Here is a 20470-nt window from a genome sequence, read left to right on the forward strand (position 1 = left end):
CTCTGCTCCCCGAGGAAAGCAGCCCTGCTGCTGCCTCCCACAGCTCCCAGGGAGGGCTGGGTGTGAGAACAAGGCAGAACATCGGGAAAGATTGCAAAATCCCAGGGAAATTCCAGCTGTGCAACAGGGATCCTTAAGGATGCACCACACTCCAGCTGCTTTAAGGATCCTTGTCACACCTCAGTTTTGGAGAATATCTCCCAACTGGGACAAAATGCCTTTCCTAACTCCTCTCACGGGATCCCAGGAGGTGAGAGGGACCCACAAGGCTCATCCAGCTCCTGGCAGGATCAGTTTTTCTGCCCTGCTCCTGCTCACTTTGCCCTGCTAGGATCTATGACCCATTCCCTACATTTGGATTTGAGAGCTGCTCCTTCATTTGATGGGCCTGAAAATTGGGAATTCTAATCCAGGGCTTTCCCCACTTGGTCTCAATGCAAACAAATGAAAACTGTGAACATTTAAATTCTTCCTCCCCTGACAGGAACAATGTAAGCTGATCCTGACAGTGTTTTATCTCTAATAATGGTGTTCCCACAAAGCCACGGGCACAGGCATTATCTTGGAATCTTTCTGCATGGAGTCTAATTAGAGAGAACCATGTCAGACTCTTGTCAGAAACTGAGAGTTTGTTACCTAATGAAGACTTTTAGGGGAACCAGTGCTAAGTAACTGCAAGAGGCAGCACACACAACACCTCTCAGAAGTCGAGGTGAGGAGACATTTCTCGCTTAGTGATTCATTTAATTCCATTAATTTAAGAACTTGCAGTAAGAGCCTGAACCTCCTCCCTCTAGAGCGAGACTAAGGAAGTTTAGATTTAATAATAAAGACTTTTTGAGCAGCAAACACAGCCTGTGTTGATGAGTCCAAAGATCTACACAAGATCCTCCAAGGAAGGTCCAGGTTCTCCAGGGGAACCGCCAGGCATTGTGAGAAATGTAGGAAAAAACTCCAACAGTGTAAAACTTCACATAAAATCAGAACAGCAGCACTAACAAGCCATAAAAATAAAAAAAGGCTAAGGGAGCTGGTTGTGGAAGAGCAGGTGAAGAGGAGGAAATGACACTGGGATGAGAGATGGTGGAGAGTCCCAACCTCCCTTTGCTGTGGCAGCAGAGCCCTGTGACACAACACAGCCACGTCACAGTGAACACATGAAACTTTTGGATTAAAAACCCCCACCCCAGAAGCCTTAACTTTGCTTGCACAGCAGTTTTTAAATGTGCTGGGACAGTGATTAAACAGATTAGAGCTGGATGAATCACTGGAACTGTAAAATGCCCATGGAGCTGGGCTGGGAATTGCAGAGAGCCTCAGCAGCAAGAGGCCCCACAGAAGATTGATCATGACCAGCCACTTCAGCTGGGAATTAATTCAATGGCAATCTTAATGATAAATTTTAATCCTCTTTTCTATTTTTAGGTTTTAGTTGTTTTGCTGAAGATTGATTGTAACTGTCAAGCTAGTTACTACAAAAATAGATTTACTTGCACCAAAATATTGTATTCACATTGCACGTTCCTTTTTTAGGCCTACTATGGGGATCCAAGTATTTTAAGTATATGTAAAAGCTACAAAAACATTTAAGGAAATATAAAATTTACTATACATTTGGTTAATTAATAAATCATGTCAGATATTGTGAAGAGCTTTCCTTCTATACTTTATATTTTTCCTAACAACATATACTGTTTGCATTTGGAGAGACATGAGAATGTAATTAAAACACAAACAACAGCTTTGTAATAAAAACCCTGCACACAAACACACCAATTATAATTAATACAAGAAAAAAAATGTCCTCACTGCCACGTTTTCCTTTAAAACTGGGGTATTTAACAGAAGCATTGTTATTCTCCTGGCAGATAATGGCGGGTCTGTGGTGATCAAACCTGGATTTAACAGCCCAATTTCCACTTTGCCAAGGGTTCTGTCTCTGGGTTTCACACACAGCTCGTTGTGCAGAGCCCTCAGAGGAGGCTCTGCCACCCCACAAACACTTCCACAATTCTCCAGCTGACAACTCTCAGCTTCACACCCCCAGCTTTTATTCGCAGGCCAGCAAAGAAAAATATCCTCTCTCAGCCCCTAACAAGTTGCTCAGGTTTGATAAGCTGTTTTCATTCCCTCTGAAGGGCTTGTGGAGAGAAAAAGCTCTTTGTTTCAGGCTGCTGAGGAAAAAGGCAAAAGCTGGGTTTTTACTACGGTCAGTGCTGGGTCCAGATTCGTCTCAATTCTCTGGGTGCACACATACTTTAAATGAAAAAAGCTATTCAGGAAAATTATGCTAATGGGTCAGAGCATGCTCAGATCTCCATGCAGATTGCCTTTTAAAACTTCCAGTGTGTGTTAAAAGCAGAAAATGTTCCATTTAAATGAAATGCAAAGCCAATTTAAATTAAAAAGCAGCTAAATATTAAAAAATCTGGATATCTAGCATTTAGAGGACATGAGGTGACAGTGAGTTCCCTTATGGAAAAGACCTGACAACGCTGCTCAGGTGGTTTAGCTCCTCTCTTTTTTTCAAATTTAGGCATCATCATCATCATCATCATTATTACTATTACTATTATTACTATTATTATATTTTATCAGTATCATTATTTATTTTATCAGTATTTTGTTAGGTTCATACCTGCTCTGTCTTCCATCAAACTAATTACAGCCCCTCAAACGATTCCAAACTACCTGAGCACTTTTGAGTTTTGAGCTACCAAGCTGCACTTGAGTCATCGGGCTCTGTCCAGGTACAAACCTGAGTGTCCCAATGTCACAACCTGCCTCTGATTGCTGAGGTAAAATGAAACATGAGAAGTGAAGAATGACTGCGACACCTGGCACTGCTGCAGATTTCTGCACCTTGGAACAAAACAAATGCACCCCTACAATTCCACTGTGAGGCCTCTCCTGCTCATAAATACACAATAGTCATTCTTTTGCTATGTATTTCCATTTATTCAGCTATCCTGTCCCAGTTTATGGTGTCTGATGTGTTAATCACAGCCCAGCACTCTGATTTTGGATCCTGTTTTGGTCCAGGAGAAGGTCCTTCCTCCCTCCTCTGTCCAAGTCAGCTCTCATGTCTGACTCCAAACCCATTCCTCCTTCCTTGAGAAGATTTTCCTTAGAGAGGATGACAAAGTGAACACTTCTCATGTAGATAAACCCCTAAAACACAAACTTCCAGGCTGAAATCACACTGCTGGGTCATAGCTGTTATTCCAAAAGAGCAAGGCACCAACTAAATACAGAATTCATTCAAAGGTCTCTTCCTCACATGAGACAGCAAGAGTTTTAGGAAAAATTTTCAAGTGTCTCATGTGACATGAACTGAAAATCAGTGGGTGCCCAGGGCTCATGAGAACACAGATCTTTTTCCAGTGTTAGTCAGGCAGCAACTTCTGCATTTACAGCTGCCAAATTCCTGTCCCATCAGGTGAGGCAGGGGAACCTGGACTGAGGAAGGGATAACAATTCCTCTCCACACAAATCCCCACTGAATAATCCTGTGAGATCATACAGCAGTTGCATGCTCTCCCTAAATAAGCCATAAACCTTATTTAATCAGCTGTCCTGAGAGTCCATTGGAGAAGTTAATCAGGTTTGTGCTGCACTTATGACATCATAACACTTGATAGATTTGATTAAATAAAACAATATTTTGTATCAGAAATTCTATTCTGATTATTTTTAAGCTCTCCAAAGAAAAGAGCCTGGCAGATCTGTTTTCTCTTCCACAAAAGAGTAAAATAAAAGTGCTAGGGTCAGACACCTTCCTTTCGAATATGAGGTGCTAAGCAAGGCATTCATTTTTTCTGCAGGAGAAAAATTGTATCACAAAGAAGTGAACCAAGTATTTGAAGAGATGATTTCTTTTTTTTTTAGTACCAAAATATGTTATTAGACAACAAATAGCTTTTCTTCTAATGTATTTAATGAAATAAAGATATTAATGCATGGAGCTTTGGGCATTTTTGAAATGAACCAAATTATAATCAGGAAATTGATGATTTATGTGAGCAGAGACTTGCAATATGTCAAGTACTCTCTCTTCTTCCTTCTGGCAATAGAAATCCATCTCCAAGGATTAATCCAGGAGGAAGAGCTAAATGGATAAACTTTACTATATTAAATACTCACTTTTTCCACTCTGACTGGAGGAGGAAATCAACTAAAAGAAAGTTAAAAAATAAATGCCTGAGGGAAAAGTAAGAGTGGGGTATGGTAATTTTGACTGTAATTCTTTTGGCTTGATATTCAATTGATTTTTTTTCCCCCTTCTTATGGAATTTAGCCTTCAAATAAGATGATTCAGATGCATCCATGACTTACTCTTCAGTAATAAACACTGTCTTTAGAGTAAGCTGGAGCTCAATGGATCCTGCTTTCTATTTTATTTTATTTTTAAATTTACATGGCCACCTGACCTCTGGGAACTGAGGTGTGGAGCTCCACAGGTCTCAAGATGCTTCGTGTCTCTTATGACAGATGGCCAAGCAAGACATCCAACAGATGGCAACCCACCCAAGAGATGCCAGGGTCTTCCCAATGGCAGTCCAGGGGTCATGCTCCAGTGTTTATTAATTACATTTTAGTCTCTTATTAGAAATTAAGCTTGGGTCTAATAGGGTAGCTAATTTTAGTCTGTTTTTCTACAGGAACACAGCAATGTAGAAAAACACAGTGCAATCCAAGCTCCTGCCCCCAAACCTCTGGACTGGCAGCAAATCTCAGGGTGGAGCAGAGGCCTCAAAGGTGCTGTAAAAGTTCATGAAAATAGGCAGGAGAGAAACCTGATGAATACCCTGATTAGGGGAAAGGCTTCAGTGTGAGCTCACACTTAATAAAGCCAGAGAATTCTCTCAAGGGAAGGCCTCAGGAAGGCCCTAGCCACAGGAAAAGCTCAAAGTGGAGCTCACACCTTCCTGGACAATGAAGCCAGGTGAATTTCCTACACAAATCTGTGGGAGTACAACTTCATTAGCTGCAGTACACACAGCACCACTCATTAAAACCCTCACAACCTTCCCCATCCCTGTGTCCTGTGCGAGGCCTGCCCATCCCCATTCACATCCCACAGATCGCTCCTGCACACAAAAACAGCCACATCCTTAAAATTCTTAGAACTTCGGCCCCAAAAGGCTCTGCTGGGCTCCCTATTCCTCACAAAATCCCTTCCCACCTCTTTCCCAGCCCTCACTGACAAGCTGGCTGTGCTCATCCTCACACAGAGCTCTCCTGGCTCCCTCATCCACCACATGGTTCCTCAGGTTTTGGCTTTTCTATTTTCAGATTCTGTGCTGCTTTAGTGTGTAATTCTGAGATTCACATGAGGGGATGCTGAGCTCTGTGCACAGAGCAGGAGACAAAACAATTCCTGCTCCAGCTGGGCACCAAGGACAAATGACCCAAATCTCAGCCCAGAGCACAAACCCCGTGGGCTGGAGAGAGAAAAACAAGCAGGGTGGAACTGCCTGGGCTAAAGCTGGAATGGGACAATGAACTGCAAGGTGCAAATGGAGCAGAACTGATCCCAGTGAGAGACTTTGAGAGGGTTTTCTATTTTTTTCTGAAAATAGAAAAGCTAAAGCCTGAGGCACCACTTCCACTGTCCCAGGCTGCTCCAAGCGCTGTCCAACCTGGCCATGGACACTTCCAGGGGAAACCTCAGATTATAACATTTCCTCCAACAACTTTTTGGGGAAGCAGAGAGAGGGAAGCACAAGCCATGATCTCCAAGCAGTGATGAAGAAAACAGACATGCACATCACCACACTGATTATAAAAGGCTCATTATTGCTCCTGGGGCAGCAGAAAGAACCACCTGCCCTTCAGCCAGCTGCCACATCTCCCCTAAAGCCAATATGGCAAAAGTGCTGTGAATTTGGTGATAAAATAGAGATGCTCATCTGATGCAGCCAGTACACACACACAAACATATCTGCATATGGATTTCCTTCCTAATGTCTTTAGCTTGCAATCAGTTTTCAATACACACGTGGCCATTACCAGGCATACAGCAAATTTTCACTGGTCTGTCACAGTGCACTGTAGCCAGCACACCTAGAGATAAATACTCTGGATTGCTCTTTAAATGCCACCTACCCTGATAAAGAGCAATTACACACCTGCTCAAAGTGATGACACAACAGGGAATAAGGGAGAATCAAGTCTTCAGACTGAGAAGCAAAAAATGATTTCAACTTTCTCCTGACAGTTCAAGAAGTGATTCTGGACAGCTGCCTCAATTGCTGCAATACTGTGCAAAACTAAGTAATGTCTGTGAAGAATAAAATTATTGCCATTTAGCATTTTTTATATTTCCCTTCTGTTAGAGCCTTACTTCCACTACATACTGGGAGCAGCTACTGCTTAAACCAAGCAGATCATTTTGTTACAGAGCTATTATGCAAATAATCTGCTCTGTATTCTAACTAGAAGCAATGCTGTGCTAGTCTGGGCAAGACATGAGGCACTGTGGAGTTTTCTTTTTAATTTTTTTTTTCTCTGTGCACTGAAGCAACATCATTTACAGTGGTAATGATGAAAGGTATCTTCCCATCTAAAAATCAGGTTATTAGTCAAGAATATAAACACATAACCACCTTTTACGAGCCGGTGTCTGCCTTTCATTTACCTATTTAAATATTTACCCCCTTTTAACATATTTTTAGTTGCAAGTCATTGCAGTGATATTAAAGAGTACTTTGGTGAGAGCAATACATGAAGACCTACTTGGATCATCCTCTCTTAGCAAGTTTCTGCCTGTGTTTACAGATTTACAGCACAGGCATTATCATCTCCTATCTGAAATTACTTATCTGTAGCACCGGAGCGAGATCAAAGATCCCAAACAACATCAGCCACCTGCACCCAGCCCCAGACAATGTAATAACCTTCCAACATCAAATCTGGGTATTTCATGCCCAGCATCTCAGTGCTATTCTCTGGGTACCTGGCTGGTGTTGGAAGAAAAGATCTTACCTAAGAACAAATGCAATCTCAGGCAATATTTAAAGATTAGATTATCCTTCATTGCAAATAGCTCATTTGTTTACTATCACATTGCTTTATTCTTGCTCTGCCTCCTTCAACCACGAAAATGCTGAATATTCAGTTTAGATTCCCAGCAGCTTTTTATTTTAGTCTAAAAACATTTACCTAACACATTCTTAACAAGCAAAGTGAAGAAAATTCAGCCATCTGTCTCTGCATTACAATAACAGTTATGGAAGAGTAGATTATTCTATACAGCAAGAAATTTAATGCTACGAATTCTTATACTTTAAGCACTGTGTGCTCCAGTCAGTTCTGTATACAAGAATGTTGAGCACTGGCACACACAGAAGCAATGATTTATAAGCAAACACAAGAGAAAATATTTTAAAGATGTTAAATGCATTCAATATTCTAATCATGCTATATGTCCATGCTTCAAACTGAAGGAAAGAAAAAAAAATAAAAAAAGATCCCTGCTATTATTTTCTTTCTCCAGCACTTCACTAGTTCTAAATTATCACAAAAAATGCTCAAAAAATGACTTGCTGGAAACAAACACGACATAGAGATAGATGTGAATCCTTACCTGGGAAACCCCCTTGTACCATTGCTGTACCAGCATGCACTCAGGAAATCTGCATTCCTGACAAACATTCAGGGCTGTAAAGCAGCTCAAATCCTCATCACACACAGGCTCAGGGCTTGTCTTTCTTCTGACGACCTTGGGCCTATTTTGCTGAGATTTTTCCCTCCTTAAGGGCAAACCGTCTGTCTGTTCCTATTACGAGATGCCATCAATTCTATTAATTTCGGGCTGCCCACGAGCTCCCAGTCACATCTGCCGGCAGAGGAGAGCTGCCTGTGGGAGCACACGGGGAGCAGCAGATCCCTGGATTCCCACATCTGACCCACGGATGCTCCCAGCTGCTGCCTGTGCTCTGCCAGCATCCGAATGACATCTCCATCCCCAAACACGAGTCCCCCCCAGCCTGTGTGCCTGGCAGCTGCAGGTGCCTTCCTGCTTAATGACCCACTGCATGGCAAAGCAGCGGTTAATAATCTTATTTATCTGAGCATCCTCCTTCCTGCGAGCTACAGGGGTTAAAAATTAATTTCTCTCCCACAAACGGCTTCATTAAATCCCTTCTTCCCCGACGCTGCAGTTTCCCAACACTGATTTCTGCTCGTGGCACAGGGTTTGCTTGTTTTGTTTTGGGGTTTTTTTAATGTCAGGAAACAAAACCAATCTGTCATTATAAGCATAAAAAGGCTCAAACTTCATCATAACTTGTGTTTTGTTGAAACCCCAAACAAGCAATATTAGTTTTGCTGCAATGAATGCTGAACTGACAACACTGAAAAGACTCAAAATCCTTCATTTAGTAATTAAAAAAAAAGCAAAGATAAAATCTCTCTCTGAATTTATAAACATACTTAGTTATTTTGGGAAGTCCTACTAATTCTCTCTTCAAAAAGCTACATTTAAAACAACTCAAAATACTCAGTTATTTCGTTAATATCATTAATTTGTTCATTTTTAAAGTTCATTGTCCTTCCTTTAGAATATGTCTCACAGCACACACACAGCCATCTGTTCAGTGCATTATGTCAAGCACACAGTAAAAAACCACAAGAAGTCCCAGCTGCAATTTTACTATTACTTCATCAAAAATGTAATTTCCTCTCGCAATACTTCATCAGATGATAACTGTGCGTGTGACTCACAAAGAGAGTGAAGAAACCAGCCCAACAACAAAACCCCAAACGAACCCACAGCCTCAAAGGGCAGGGACAGCACCTCCCTCACCCATCCCAGTGTGCCAGGGCAGCTCTGTGGCTCGTTCTGGATCTGATCTCAGGGCTGGTTTTAAACTCCATGTATTTGAGCTAATTATGGGTCAGAACAAGAATGGGAAAAGAAGATTAGCAGCACAGAGTCACATTAAATAGAGATTAACACAGAGCTGAAAAATGAAAGTCTCTGCTCTATTTGTCTAATCCTGGCTCTTGCCTGATCTAAGAAAATCCACTGTATTTAACACACTTGGTGCTGTATTTAAGAACATTAAATCTCGCAATTACTACTTTTGCAATGTTTTGTTTTCATAAAGCTTGAAGCCTTTTTCCCAGCTACATCTTCCCCTCAGAGCATCATCTGTGTTTGCTGTTGATTGCAGTGACATCTATTGGAGAGGCAGTGCTTGGCTGCACAAGCTCCTCCACTGGAGATCCACACTTTGAGCTGATCCCCCCCTAAATGAACAGTAAAAGTCAGGAGTGCTTTTCCTTTGTTTCAGCACAACTTTGCATACACCAGACTCCAAACAGTGAGATGCCCAGGGATTATGAGTGGGTTGGCTTTTATTTAGTCATTTGTTAATAATCCTGGCATTTTCCCAAAATGCTGATCCTCACGTTGTCATCCTCGCCCACAGCAGTGCACAGACATTTCCAGAGATCCTGTTCCTGCCCACCCCACCAATCTGACCACACTCTCCTCATACTCCCAACTGACCTGCACTCCTTTGTTTCCATCTTTTATTTTTCTGCTTTCACTAATCACAGACATCTCTGGCACCTGGATGCTGCCAAAATCCTCAGGTGTGTTAAGAGCTGCCCAATCCCAACCCAACCCTCCTGCACCCACAGATTCATCACAACCATGGGGGAATCACAGAACCATGGAAGGGACCTTAAAGCTCACCCAACCTGGCTTTGGACACTTCCAGGGATGGGGAATCCACAACTCCTCCATGCCAGGGTTTCCCCACCCTCTGAGTCAAGAATGCAAAGTCAAAATTCCAGAGAAGTTTTAAAATCTCTTGCTGTAGCAGAGAAACCACTGTTCCTCAAAAAGGCATCTCAGGAAGATAAATCATTATGCTTTCTTAGAGCTTCATTGATTTCTACATTACCTGGAGACAAAATAAGAGGAAGGGGGCATTATTATCCCCTTATTAGATACAGTTAAATATCCTTGCAGACAGGAAGTCTGAGCACAGCAGTAGCTTAGTCCATTATCCAAGCCACCTTCCACAAATTTTTTATTACCATCCATTTTTATTATTTTGGACTTTTTTGAAACCAACCAGATCGATCCCAGTCAACCAACTGACAAAAGATTCCACAAAAGACAGAACAGCAGTTGAAATTAAGGATTTCAAGTTCTTTCAGTTGTCCTTTCAGTTTTTCTAGAAGAGTTTTTGAGCTCTCTCCTGTCCAATTCACATTTGCTGCAACTCGGTCACAAAAGCACCCCGAAAGTGCACAGCCAGCAATTCCCCCAAGGAAAACCTCACCAAAAATTCCATCACAAACTGCTCTGCCCATCCATTTCCTCTGCTCCTTTTTACTACCTAGCCCTCATTATGGCAGTGAGCCACCCTGGGGTGCACACAGGTCCATTAGCAGGTTCTTGGGGCACACCTCCAGCCATCCCCACTGCAGGAAAACACACCAGTGCCTGCTGCTGCCTGCAGCACAGCTGCTCACAGGCACAAACAGCTCCTTTGTGTGCCTTCCCCTCCTTGCACTTGTTTTGATTTAAAAAAAAAATAAAAAGAAAAAGAAGAAAAAAAATCCATTCACAACTTGGTGTTTTTCAGATTTGGGAAGGCTAATAAAAAAACCTCTTTCTCCAAAACAGGTCATGGGCAAGCAAATGATGGGAAAACTCCAAAATATTTCACGTCTGGAGGATGAAGCATTTTGAAAGCTCCTTTTGCAGCAGGATGCATGGACACGCTGCAAGTTGTGCAAAACTGTTTCCAGGCATTTAAAAAAAAATAAAAAATAAAGCCTTGAAACAGCAACCTCAAAGCAAAGAGAAAAGAAAACCCACACACAGGGTTAGAGCTGGGTACAGATAAAGATTTGGCAGTGCCACCAGAAGAGGGAATAAAACAAGAGGAAATACAACTTTCAACTTGCCTTCAAAGTCAAGGAAAAGCCATCTAAGAACTTGGGAAATCATGTTGGAAACTCTAGAGGCATGAAGCAAAGGAGAAGCAGATCTGAAACTAAAGGGTCTTGGGTGCAAGAGTCACATCTGGAAAAAAAATCCCAAAAACCAAACAACAAAACGCCTGGAACTTTAAACTTCTTAAACCACAGAAACATGGAGGAGATGTCTGGGGTTTCTCTAAACCAAAAACTACCTCACAGTTCTATTCCAGCAAGGATTTGCCCTCTTTGGATCAAAACCAACCCTTGGAAAGAAAAGGGAGAACACGTACAAGAAATGAGTGTTTGTTCCAAACAGGAATTCAGGCTCCAGGTCAGCAATGAGAGCTCCAGTTTCAGCAGTGGGAAAGCAGAAATAAAAGGGAGCATTGCCAAAAGGCAAATGGGTTTAGACTTTAGGGGAAATTAAATCAACACCAAAAGGTTATTCAGCCACTTTAAGGGGAAAACAGACAAAACATGGGGACTCTGAGGCCATGTGGATGGGACAGAAAGGGAAGAAAAATTCTCAAATATCGCAGGAAGACTAACAATGCTCTGCTTTTTCAGTCTGGGGAATGATGGAGGATGTGGAGACAAAAGATGAGAGGGAGGGTTGAAAGAATTGATAAGCAAGGACAAAAAATGTCAAGCAGAGCAAATAAAGTATTTCTGGAGTTTGAAAGAAATTGATGAGCAGGTTCCTGACACTGCAGCTGTGTTAATAAGAATGCTAAAAAATAAAGTAAAATCCATCAGGAGCAAAACAAGAGGACAGGTTTAACAGCTGTCCCACCTCAAAATGCCCTCCAAAGCTTTCCATGCTGTGACAGAGATTGAGAACTCCAGGAAGAAAATAAAGGAGAGGTTATGATGTGAATTTACCACATCTTCCTTTTGGAAGGAACCTTATCTTCTAAATAAGGAAGACAATAAATCCAGCTCACCTGTTGATGTATTTTTAGTTAAGTTTCAAACCCAGAGGAATGAGCTGGGTAAGTGGGTAAGGAACAGAGCAATATGAACACACAAATGGGCAGTTCAGAAAGAAAAGTTTTGTCAGGTTGGGATTTCTGGGAAAGCTGCTCAAGAACCAGGACAGAGTTATGAGCATCAAGCAGTTCACAGAAACAACACTGTACTGGAATTTGCAGAGAAGACTTTGTTTTTCATGATCACAGAACAGGGACTCTGTAAAAGGCCATTCCACAGCTGCCAAGATGCTTAATGCCATTAAGTACACTTGGATCATTTCTAACATGCTTTTTACTGCAGGGGCTGAGGCACAAACTTAGTTTAGGCTTCCTTGGCCTGTTCTTAATTTTTAAAGGAACAGAATGAGGTGAGGAAGAATATATCTCTGTTTCCCAAGATTCATGGAAAAGATGGCTACAGCAACACAGTCATCTTCAGTCAGTAGAAAGGAAAGAGAGGAGATTCCCCTGAACAGATCTGTGTGCTGCTGCCAAGTCTGGGAGGATTGATGAATTTAATATCAGCAGCAGCTTTACCTTTTCAGCTTCCAGCCTCAGCCAGCAATATCATTAGGGATGGCAGCAGAGCTAAAAAATGACCAAGCCCATGAATAAGGAATTACTTCTGTGCAAAGTATTAACTCAGGCCCAGCAAGCACTTGGATTGAGGCATATCCTAATTAGATAACTCAGGTGTCAGCCTACTTATCAACCCTACCCTTTAACTGGGAATTAGAACTTCAATAACTGGAGCTGGAATGAGTTTGTTACAATTGGAGATTTATCCAGTCTGTTTGAGAGCTCAGGATGATGAGAAAATCACTGTAGCAAAAATAAAATACAAACTGTACCCCAACAACAGCCCACACAGAATCACAGAATGTTATAGGGATGGATGGAACATTAAAGATCATCTCATTCCACCTCCTGCCATGGGCAGGGGCACCTTCACTAGACCAGCTGGAGCAAGGCCTCATCTCACCTTATGCTGATTTGGCACAAAAAAAGCATAAAGATTTTTGTTAAAAAAAGGTAACTGATTTTAGAAAGTAATTTAGGACTCCTAATTGCAAGTTCAGTACTCCTAAATATTTTACTGCAAGATAAGCTATGGATAACAATATTCCATTTAACCAAAGCTGTGGTTCCAAAGCAGCTGGAATCTAAATCATGCTGCCAGGAGCTCTGCTCTCCACTTGCACTGCTTCCTGCTCCTCAGGTCCCTGCTCTTCCACAGAGCAAGCACCACCACAAACCACTGCCAAACCCAAAATGGGACACTGCAGAATCCTTCCCATGCAGGGTGCTACAAAGCCAGGGGATCCTTTCCTCAGCAGAGCACCAAAACAACAAACCAGCAGATTTTTCTTTTTAAAGGAGCCCATCTTGCTTGAACAGCATTGCCTGGGATCAGCTCCAGGATTTCTGGTTTTTTTTGCACCAGTGGTCCTCAAGCTACAAGTGCTTGACTACCACTGAAATCAGAGCAGTAAAACAGAACATCCCCAGTCACTGCTGACATCTCTGCCCCAGCAGCTCCTCCAGACACAGCCTGGATGTTCAGGGGCTGAAAATAAACTCAGCCCTTCCTGTATCTCCTCAGAAGAGCTGAGCCCTGGGACCTGGCTGGGGAGAGGAACCATCTAAGTTACAAACCAGGCTGAGGAGTGATGCTGTGGCCACACTGAGCACCACTTCCCACAAGCAATAAAAGGTTTATCAGCAGCTGATTGTGCACCACAAACGTGATCTGATGCAGTGATTGGAGCACTACTCACCCTCTGCACAAGCATCCTCATCCTCCTCTTCACCCAGAGCAGCCTCCCCTGCGTGGTGCCTTTCGAGGGCTCTGTAAGGAGGTGGCAGCTTCATGGGAGGTGGAGCCCCATATTTCCTCTGGTGGATTCAAAGACAATGAGTTACATGTTTTGTAACCTCTGAGAACGTAAAAAAAATCCCATTGTCTGTTGCACTGCATGTGCACAGACACAGCACTTAATTACAATGCTAAATTCTGCAGCAAAGGCTTTTTGTGCAAGAAAGCAGAGCAAGAAGTGACACTGAACAGCAAGAAAAACAAAACTAAAACACAATTGTGCATGCACATTTACTTGTTGATAAAATACATGTGTATTGTCATAAGCATCAAAGTGTGAACATTAATCAAGGGTTAAAAACAAACACTGAGTTATACCCTGCTTCTTATAAGCCTCCATAACAAAACTGTCTGGTGCTGATAAACATAAATTTTTAAAAAATACATAAAATAAGAACTCAATCCTCTTAGTCCACACATGAATATTTAAACATCGCAGTGCGTCCGTGTTTTGGCGTAAATTTAATAAAGGTTTTGAATTATATCTCCCAATAAAATTCTATTACCTCACATAAATACAGGCAGCTCCTATAATGATGCATATAGCGGCGCATGGCAGGAATACAGAGCAGGCTCTGAGGCTGGAGAGGCTCTGGCTCAGCTCAGCAATTGTTTCCCAGCTCCAGGGAACCGAGTCCTGCCCTGGTGTGCACCAGGACTCCACTGAAGGATGCTCAGCTGCATCCCCTGCAAGCCCACTGCTAATAGCAGGATGCACTTTAGAGAGGGAACACCAGGGAGCAGATGCCATTAGAGCACCCAGAATTCCTGTAATTAATTCCTTCTGTGGCTGGGAAATATGACACGACACCCAAACACATCAAGCCCAGGGTAATATTTCATTTTTTCAGCAATGAAAGCTGAACCTGTGTATTGATTTTTTAAATTCTTCAAGCTGAATTAGTATAGAATGGTGCAAGTAGTGAGCTGCAATATGTGGAAAATTTGGAGAGGTAAAAAATATCTGTCATCTCATCCATTTAAAAAATTAACAGGAAAGCACTGCACTGAACACAGAACACAATAATAAATGGAATTAATTCAATTCACCAGTAGCAAAAGTGTGCAGTGAGAGCACTTGGAAGCACAACAGCTGTCTTCCAAGAGGATGTAACACACCCAATGGTGCCTCCTACTTTTTTCTTGAAGCCAGCACAGACAGAACTGTGCAAAATCCAGATGATCCAGAAAGCAAGGGAGGACTTGGGTTCTGCTTCCCTGAGCAGGTAAAGATGGAAAATCTGTAGCCTTGCTCTCAGCTCCCCATGACAAATGAGTCACTTTATTATGGCTGTAATTTAGTAATAACTTACAGTCTAAATGTTGACCCTTTGGCTTTTTAAGACCTCAAACGTTTGTTAGAAAGTCTGTGTGAAATCACACGAGGCACCCAGGCTTACCCAGCAGTTTTCCAGGGCTCAGAGGGACAAATATCTCTTATCCCTCGTGTCCCACTGAAAAGCCAGACGAGAAAATTGTGCCTGGCTCCTCCACTGCACCACGTTTTTGTACCAACACAGGGGCAAAAGCACAGTTCACACAACCAACCAGCAAAATAATGTCAACATCTGGCTTGTCCACTATTGTTTTAAGTGGTTTTTTATAAATTAAAGTGCTCATTTTGAAACAAGCAGATCAATAGAAGAGGATAAACGCCAACAAATCAGAGAAAAACCTCCAGCATTTGAAAAGATTCACGAAAAGGCAAGTTTTCCAGCTGGATGTGTCTGCTTTCAAGCCAAACTCTTTTGTGACTGTCTGAAGACTGGACTAGAATTATCAGTGATTCCCCATAGGGATGTGGACTAATAATCCACTAATAGCAACTCTTCCCAACTCCGAGACGGCCCCACAGAAGTGCACTGCCACTGCTTTGTGAGCCCACCTTCAAAGCCCAAAAGGAGCTACATATTCATGCACTGGAGCTCTTCTCTATTCCACCCACCAGTTTACAGCAGCAATAGATGAAAAAGGCCTGCAAAAGACGAGGCTCCCTCTTTAACCTCGGAACGCCGCAGAACGCGGCGCACCGGAGTGCTGCAGATTAAAGGCAGCACGTTGCCAGAGGATGAGAGCTTTGGAGATTAGAAACACAGATAAAAAAGACACAAGAAAAGGGGATTGTAAGTGCTTCATTGGAAGTATTATCCTCTGGCATGAAAGCATGTCTTCCAACACCTTTTCTGATAAGTGAGCCTCGCCGCTGCTGCCCCTGACAGGATCTGAAAGGAGCCTTTACAAAAACTTTTGGAGGTAAAAGGGCCCTCTCAAGTACCCAACAAACAGCAGAGTGCTGGGCAGGATCAAATGGAAACTTCATCCTATTTGTAGTTAAAGTGCACCAGGCAAAACTTACTGTCTGCATTAATTCTGTCTCTGCTCCTGCTGCTCTCACACCCTCAAAGTACCTGAACTACACTCCTCAGTCAGGGCAAATCCCACAGGAAAACACCAAGGCCATAGGAGTGATACAGCTGAAAATGAAAAATTAAATTTTCCCCTTATTCCCTTATTAACACAAACTCCCTGTTTTCTACCAAACAGAGTTTTTTTTCTCTTTTAAAGCTGCTGTGAAGTAGTTTGGAAGTCACTGTGCAGTAACTGCCTCACAATTATCCGAGCAGCCCCAGACCCCTCAGTCATTTCCTCATTTTACACAGCTGGGAAATACAGGAGACTCTGTGGATGTCATCATCCCATGAGGTGATTTCACTGGCTTGCAGGCAGCCTCACACTGAGGATATTATTTGTGTACATGTTGCCATTGCTCTGTTTCTGCTGAACAAAGGGAATCAATTTGCCTCCACACGGAGCAAACCAGGTACTTCAGAGAGCTGACAGTGAGGAGCTGTGCTAAGTACAGGGTTTCAGCACCCAGCAGACACCCACAGAATGAATGTCAGATTATTTGGCAGGAATTTGGCAAAAAAGTCGCAGAATCAAAGATATTTCAACAAAACACTTCAAATTTAATTTCAGACTTGGGAGGAAGCTTATCATAGAGTTAGAACACATGCTATTATACCATCTGATTTAGTAAAACCTGGGTACAGCACTGAATGCAATAAATACCTTATCACTCTTATTTTCTTTGTCTGCATCCTGATCTTTGCTGACTTTGATTCCCTTAGGCTGGGCAGGAGAAACCACCTGAAAACCAATGTAAATTACCCACATTAGAGAGAGGATTTTATCTGCAAAACAAACATCCAAAATCAGCTCCTGACAACAGCAAAGCTCCCCAGTGCACTCTGCACTTTGCCCAGTGTAAAAGGGCACTGCAGTGCAGTCTATAAATTACATTCTTTCATTGGATTTACTGAATTACATCCTTACATCAAAAGTGTGGAGTTCCTGTGTGGACTTCAGGCAGGTAGAATTGTATGCCTGCTCTTACTAGGGCTTTGAAAAGTTTCTTGCCTCAAAGATGAGGAGATGTCTCAAATCTCTTGGAAATTGCTCCCAGGTAACTCTTCCAGGTCCCTCTGGTGACACATTTCACAAGGAGCTGCTGAATCTGAATAATTTTATTTCCAGCTTTGCTCCTCTGGATAACAGAGTATATTTCTAGATTATAAAATCTGGGCAAATTAAAATGCACAGGGCCAGACTCTTACTACACAGGTATGAGAGTTGAATTAACACCTAGTCAACAGATTTACATCCACTCCATGTAAATTAGGGAAATGAGGTTTTCAATTAGGCCAGAGAAGTAATCAATCAATCAATTGGTCTGTAACTCACTGAAAGGATCCATCCTTGGACACAAAAATTGATAGAACTGGCTGAAAGGAGTTTAGCCAAGTTTAAAATAAGATGCATGTTATGCATTTACTAAGTTTTGGAATAAAAATAGAAATAAACTTACTTTTGGTACATTAGCCAAGCTCTGGACTACAAACACCACAGGATTTGCTGCATTCTTGATGGCATCTACTGCTTCCTTGTGGGTGGCATTCTGTAGGTCTACCCCAGAAACCTGACAAACAGAGTTTATTTTTATTAGCTACAGAGTCATTACAAGGCATCACACACACTTGCAGCAGATTAGTGTATCTGAGGAAGGCATCAGAAACAGTCAAGAGTAATTATTTGTAAAGTATGATTTGATGATGGTTTAAAGAAAAGCGTATTACTTGGTATTCATAATTAAAAGATGGCCATATGTTGCCCAAACCAATTCTTCTAGATAAAAACAGAAGGAATGAGATTGTCAGAGTGTTACATAACATTAGATCCAACTCCTTCAGGCTGTACCTGTTTGTAAACTAAACCTGAACAGCACTATCAGCTTGGCATCCCAGATCCTGAAGTATTAATTTGGAGAAAAATGAGTAAAAAAATCAACCAGAGGTGAGAGGCAGAAATGACATTTTCCCCCCCAGCACCTGCCAGAATCAGGGATTTATCCCAAACAGTGGTTATCAGTTAACCACTCTAAATCCACACACACAAAATAACAGCCCATAATTCAGTATGAACACTCTGTGTCCTTGTATATATTAAATTCATGCTCACAGATAGGCTGTAACTTATTCCCCATTTGTACAGGAGGAGGACACTCCCATTTTTTTCACTTCCCCCTCAGACACCAGGACAGATCTTTTCTTAAATACAGAGGAGAAAGTTAAAAGAGCTCCATAGTCAGACCTTAAAAAAAAGAAACACCACCAGAGCTTTCCTTTGGTTTTCAAAACAAAGTGTTGCCAATACCTCATGAAGTGGTGGCAGTATTTTGTTCCTCTCTCCACCCAAAGCCGTTTGAGACAATTTTTATTTCTCAGACTAAAAAGGAAGGTTTATCTCCATTTACCTCAAGTATTTTATCTCCAGTTTTTAAAGCCCTTGTTCTTCCTGCTGGGCTGTCTTCCAGAACTTGTTTGATAAAGATCCCTTTAAGTTCTTCTCCATTCTTCAGGCGCTTTATGACAGTTTGTCCACCAACAATGCTGATTCCAAGAGACACCTCAGGGTCTCTGAAGATCTCAACACTGAAAAAAAAAATGTGTGGTAGTTTCAAGAGTTCAAACAGTTTGGGTTTATTTTAACTACAAATGCAAAGCCTTAAATAAATGTAAGCTCCTGGTCTTTCAAGAAGATTTAACAGAGTAAAGGGACAAAGTCAGAAGCTGAGATTGCTCTCAACAGAGTTGAGTTTTCACACTGAACAGATCTCGCCCCACAAAAAGAGCAAAATTCTGCTGGCAATCCCTGCCCACTGGGCAGAGGCTTTTACTTCAGAGAAAATCAGATCTTCAAGTAAATACTCATCCCCCTTTCAGCCTGAGCAAAGTGTCTGGGAATGGGAAGCCCTGCAAGTGGCACGTTGGACAAATAATGAAGTATTTCATACACCTTTCTGAACACTGACTTCAGTGCATATTCATCAGCTCAAGGAGGAACTTTCTGATCATATTTTACTTGGGACCATAAAAACAATTCCCCTAAAAATGTTAACAATACAACAAGGATGTGGCTAAAAAAGTTGGCTTGGCAATTTGGAATCCTGCCATGGGGGTTTAGCAGGGAACCCCTGGAAAGGGAGACAGCCCAGCACTGTGTGCATTGTTCACACCTAATAGTTATTAAATGAGCAAGAACTTGCAGGTCATCCACAGCCTAAACCAGCCAAGCTCTCCCAAGTCAGCTGTATAAATAGAAGGCAGAATTCTGCTGAACATCTGTTAAAAATTCCCTGTCTTCAGGAAAGCCCAAGGTACACAGGTACCCTAAAGTTATTGGCAGAGGAGGAGAGGAAAAAAAAAAACACCCAAGAAGAACTAATGTGGCTCAGAGAAAAAAAAGACATGAGGTAAATGGGAAGGAAAAATATGAACATACATTCGTGGTGGTCCCCAGTGGCTGAAGTTTGGAGTTTCTTCTCCTTCTCCTTCTTCTCTCTCGGGTAATTCACTAATTTGGGGCAAAGGAATAAAAAAGAAAAGAGGCATCACCCATGCCAGGTCACAATTCCTCACATATTTTGTATCTGGCAGAGAGACAGCAACACCTTCTCACACTGCCCAGTTTAAAGCAAATGTACAGAGTCAACAGACCAGACAGGAATTTTTGTATTTAGGTTTAAATGTACTTAAGGAATGCTCCAGAAATAAACATGATGGGCAGACCAAATTTATAAGCTGCTCTGTGATACACAAATCTGCACTGCATTTACTCACTGGAAATGACTATTTAAGCAATTAACATTTACTTTCTGATAAATATGCTGTGATGCTTGGAGAGGGATATAAACATGCCAAAAGCAGTAAGCAGATCATGATCCAAGTGGGAGAACAGATCCTGTGTGTGTTCCATTAAACCCTACAGAATAATCCTCTCTACCTTATTGTGGAGCTGCTTTTCCTCTGAGAGGGGATTTCAGATGAAATTAGGGGAGTTCTGAGGATTGGAATCAAAGGCCCCAAAAGCTCCACCACCCAAACTGGTGGGGGAAGACGGGGACAGATAAAGCCAATATCCACAGCAATGCCAGCTCAAGGCTCCTCAGCACCACTGTAGTTTCCTGAGAGGCCTGAGAATCTGAATTCTGCTCCTCCCAAAAGGAGGAACAAAAGGAAGGGAAAATCAGGAGGAGAGTGCCTGAAGGAGCCATGAGTAAAGGCTCCCCCACACTGCCCTCACTGCAGTGCTGCACATTTCTGTCCAATATTCAAGG

The 20470-nt window shown here is 42.1% G+C and overlaps 1 protein-coding gene across 2 annotated transcripts in view; it reads right to left on the minus strand.

Annotated features, from left to right (window-relative positions):
* Positions 1-20470, minus strand: part of PATJ (PATJ crumbs cell polarity complex component) — a 145627-nt gene that overhangs the window by 69844 nt on the left and 55313 nt on the right. For both annotated transcript variants that reach the window (XM_074545682.1, XM_074545681.1), the window contains exons 22-26: positions 19636-19707; positions 18608-18785; positions 17663-17773; positions 16867-16944; positions 13697-13814 (exon numbers count right to left, since the gene is read on the minus strand). In XM_074545682.1, the coding sequence (XP_074401783.1) occupies positions 13697-13814; positions 16867-16944; positions 17663-17773; positions 18608-18785; positions 19636-19707 (557 nt within the window). The remainder of the gene's footprint in view (positions 1-13696; positions 13815-16866; positions 16945-17662; positions 17774-18607; positions 18786-19635; positions 19708-20470) is intronic.

Source organism: Zonotrichia albicollis, chromosome 8, assembly GCF_047830755.1.
Source record: "Zonotrichia albicollis isolate bZonAlb1 chromosome 8, bZonAlb1.hap1, whole genome shotgun sequence".
In the NCBI taxonomy this organism is placed as follows: Eukaryota; Metazoa; Chordata; class Aves; order Passeriformes; family Passerellidae; genus Zonotrichia; species Zonotrichia albicollis.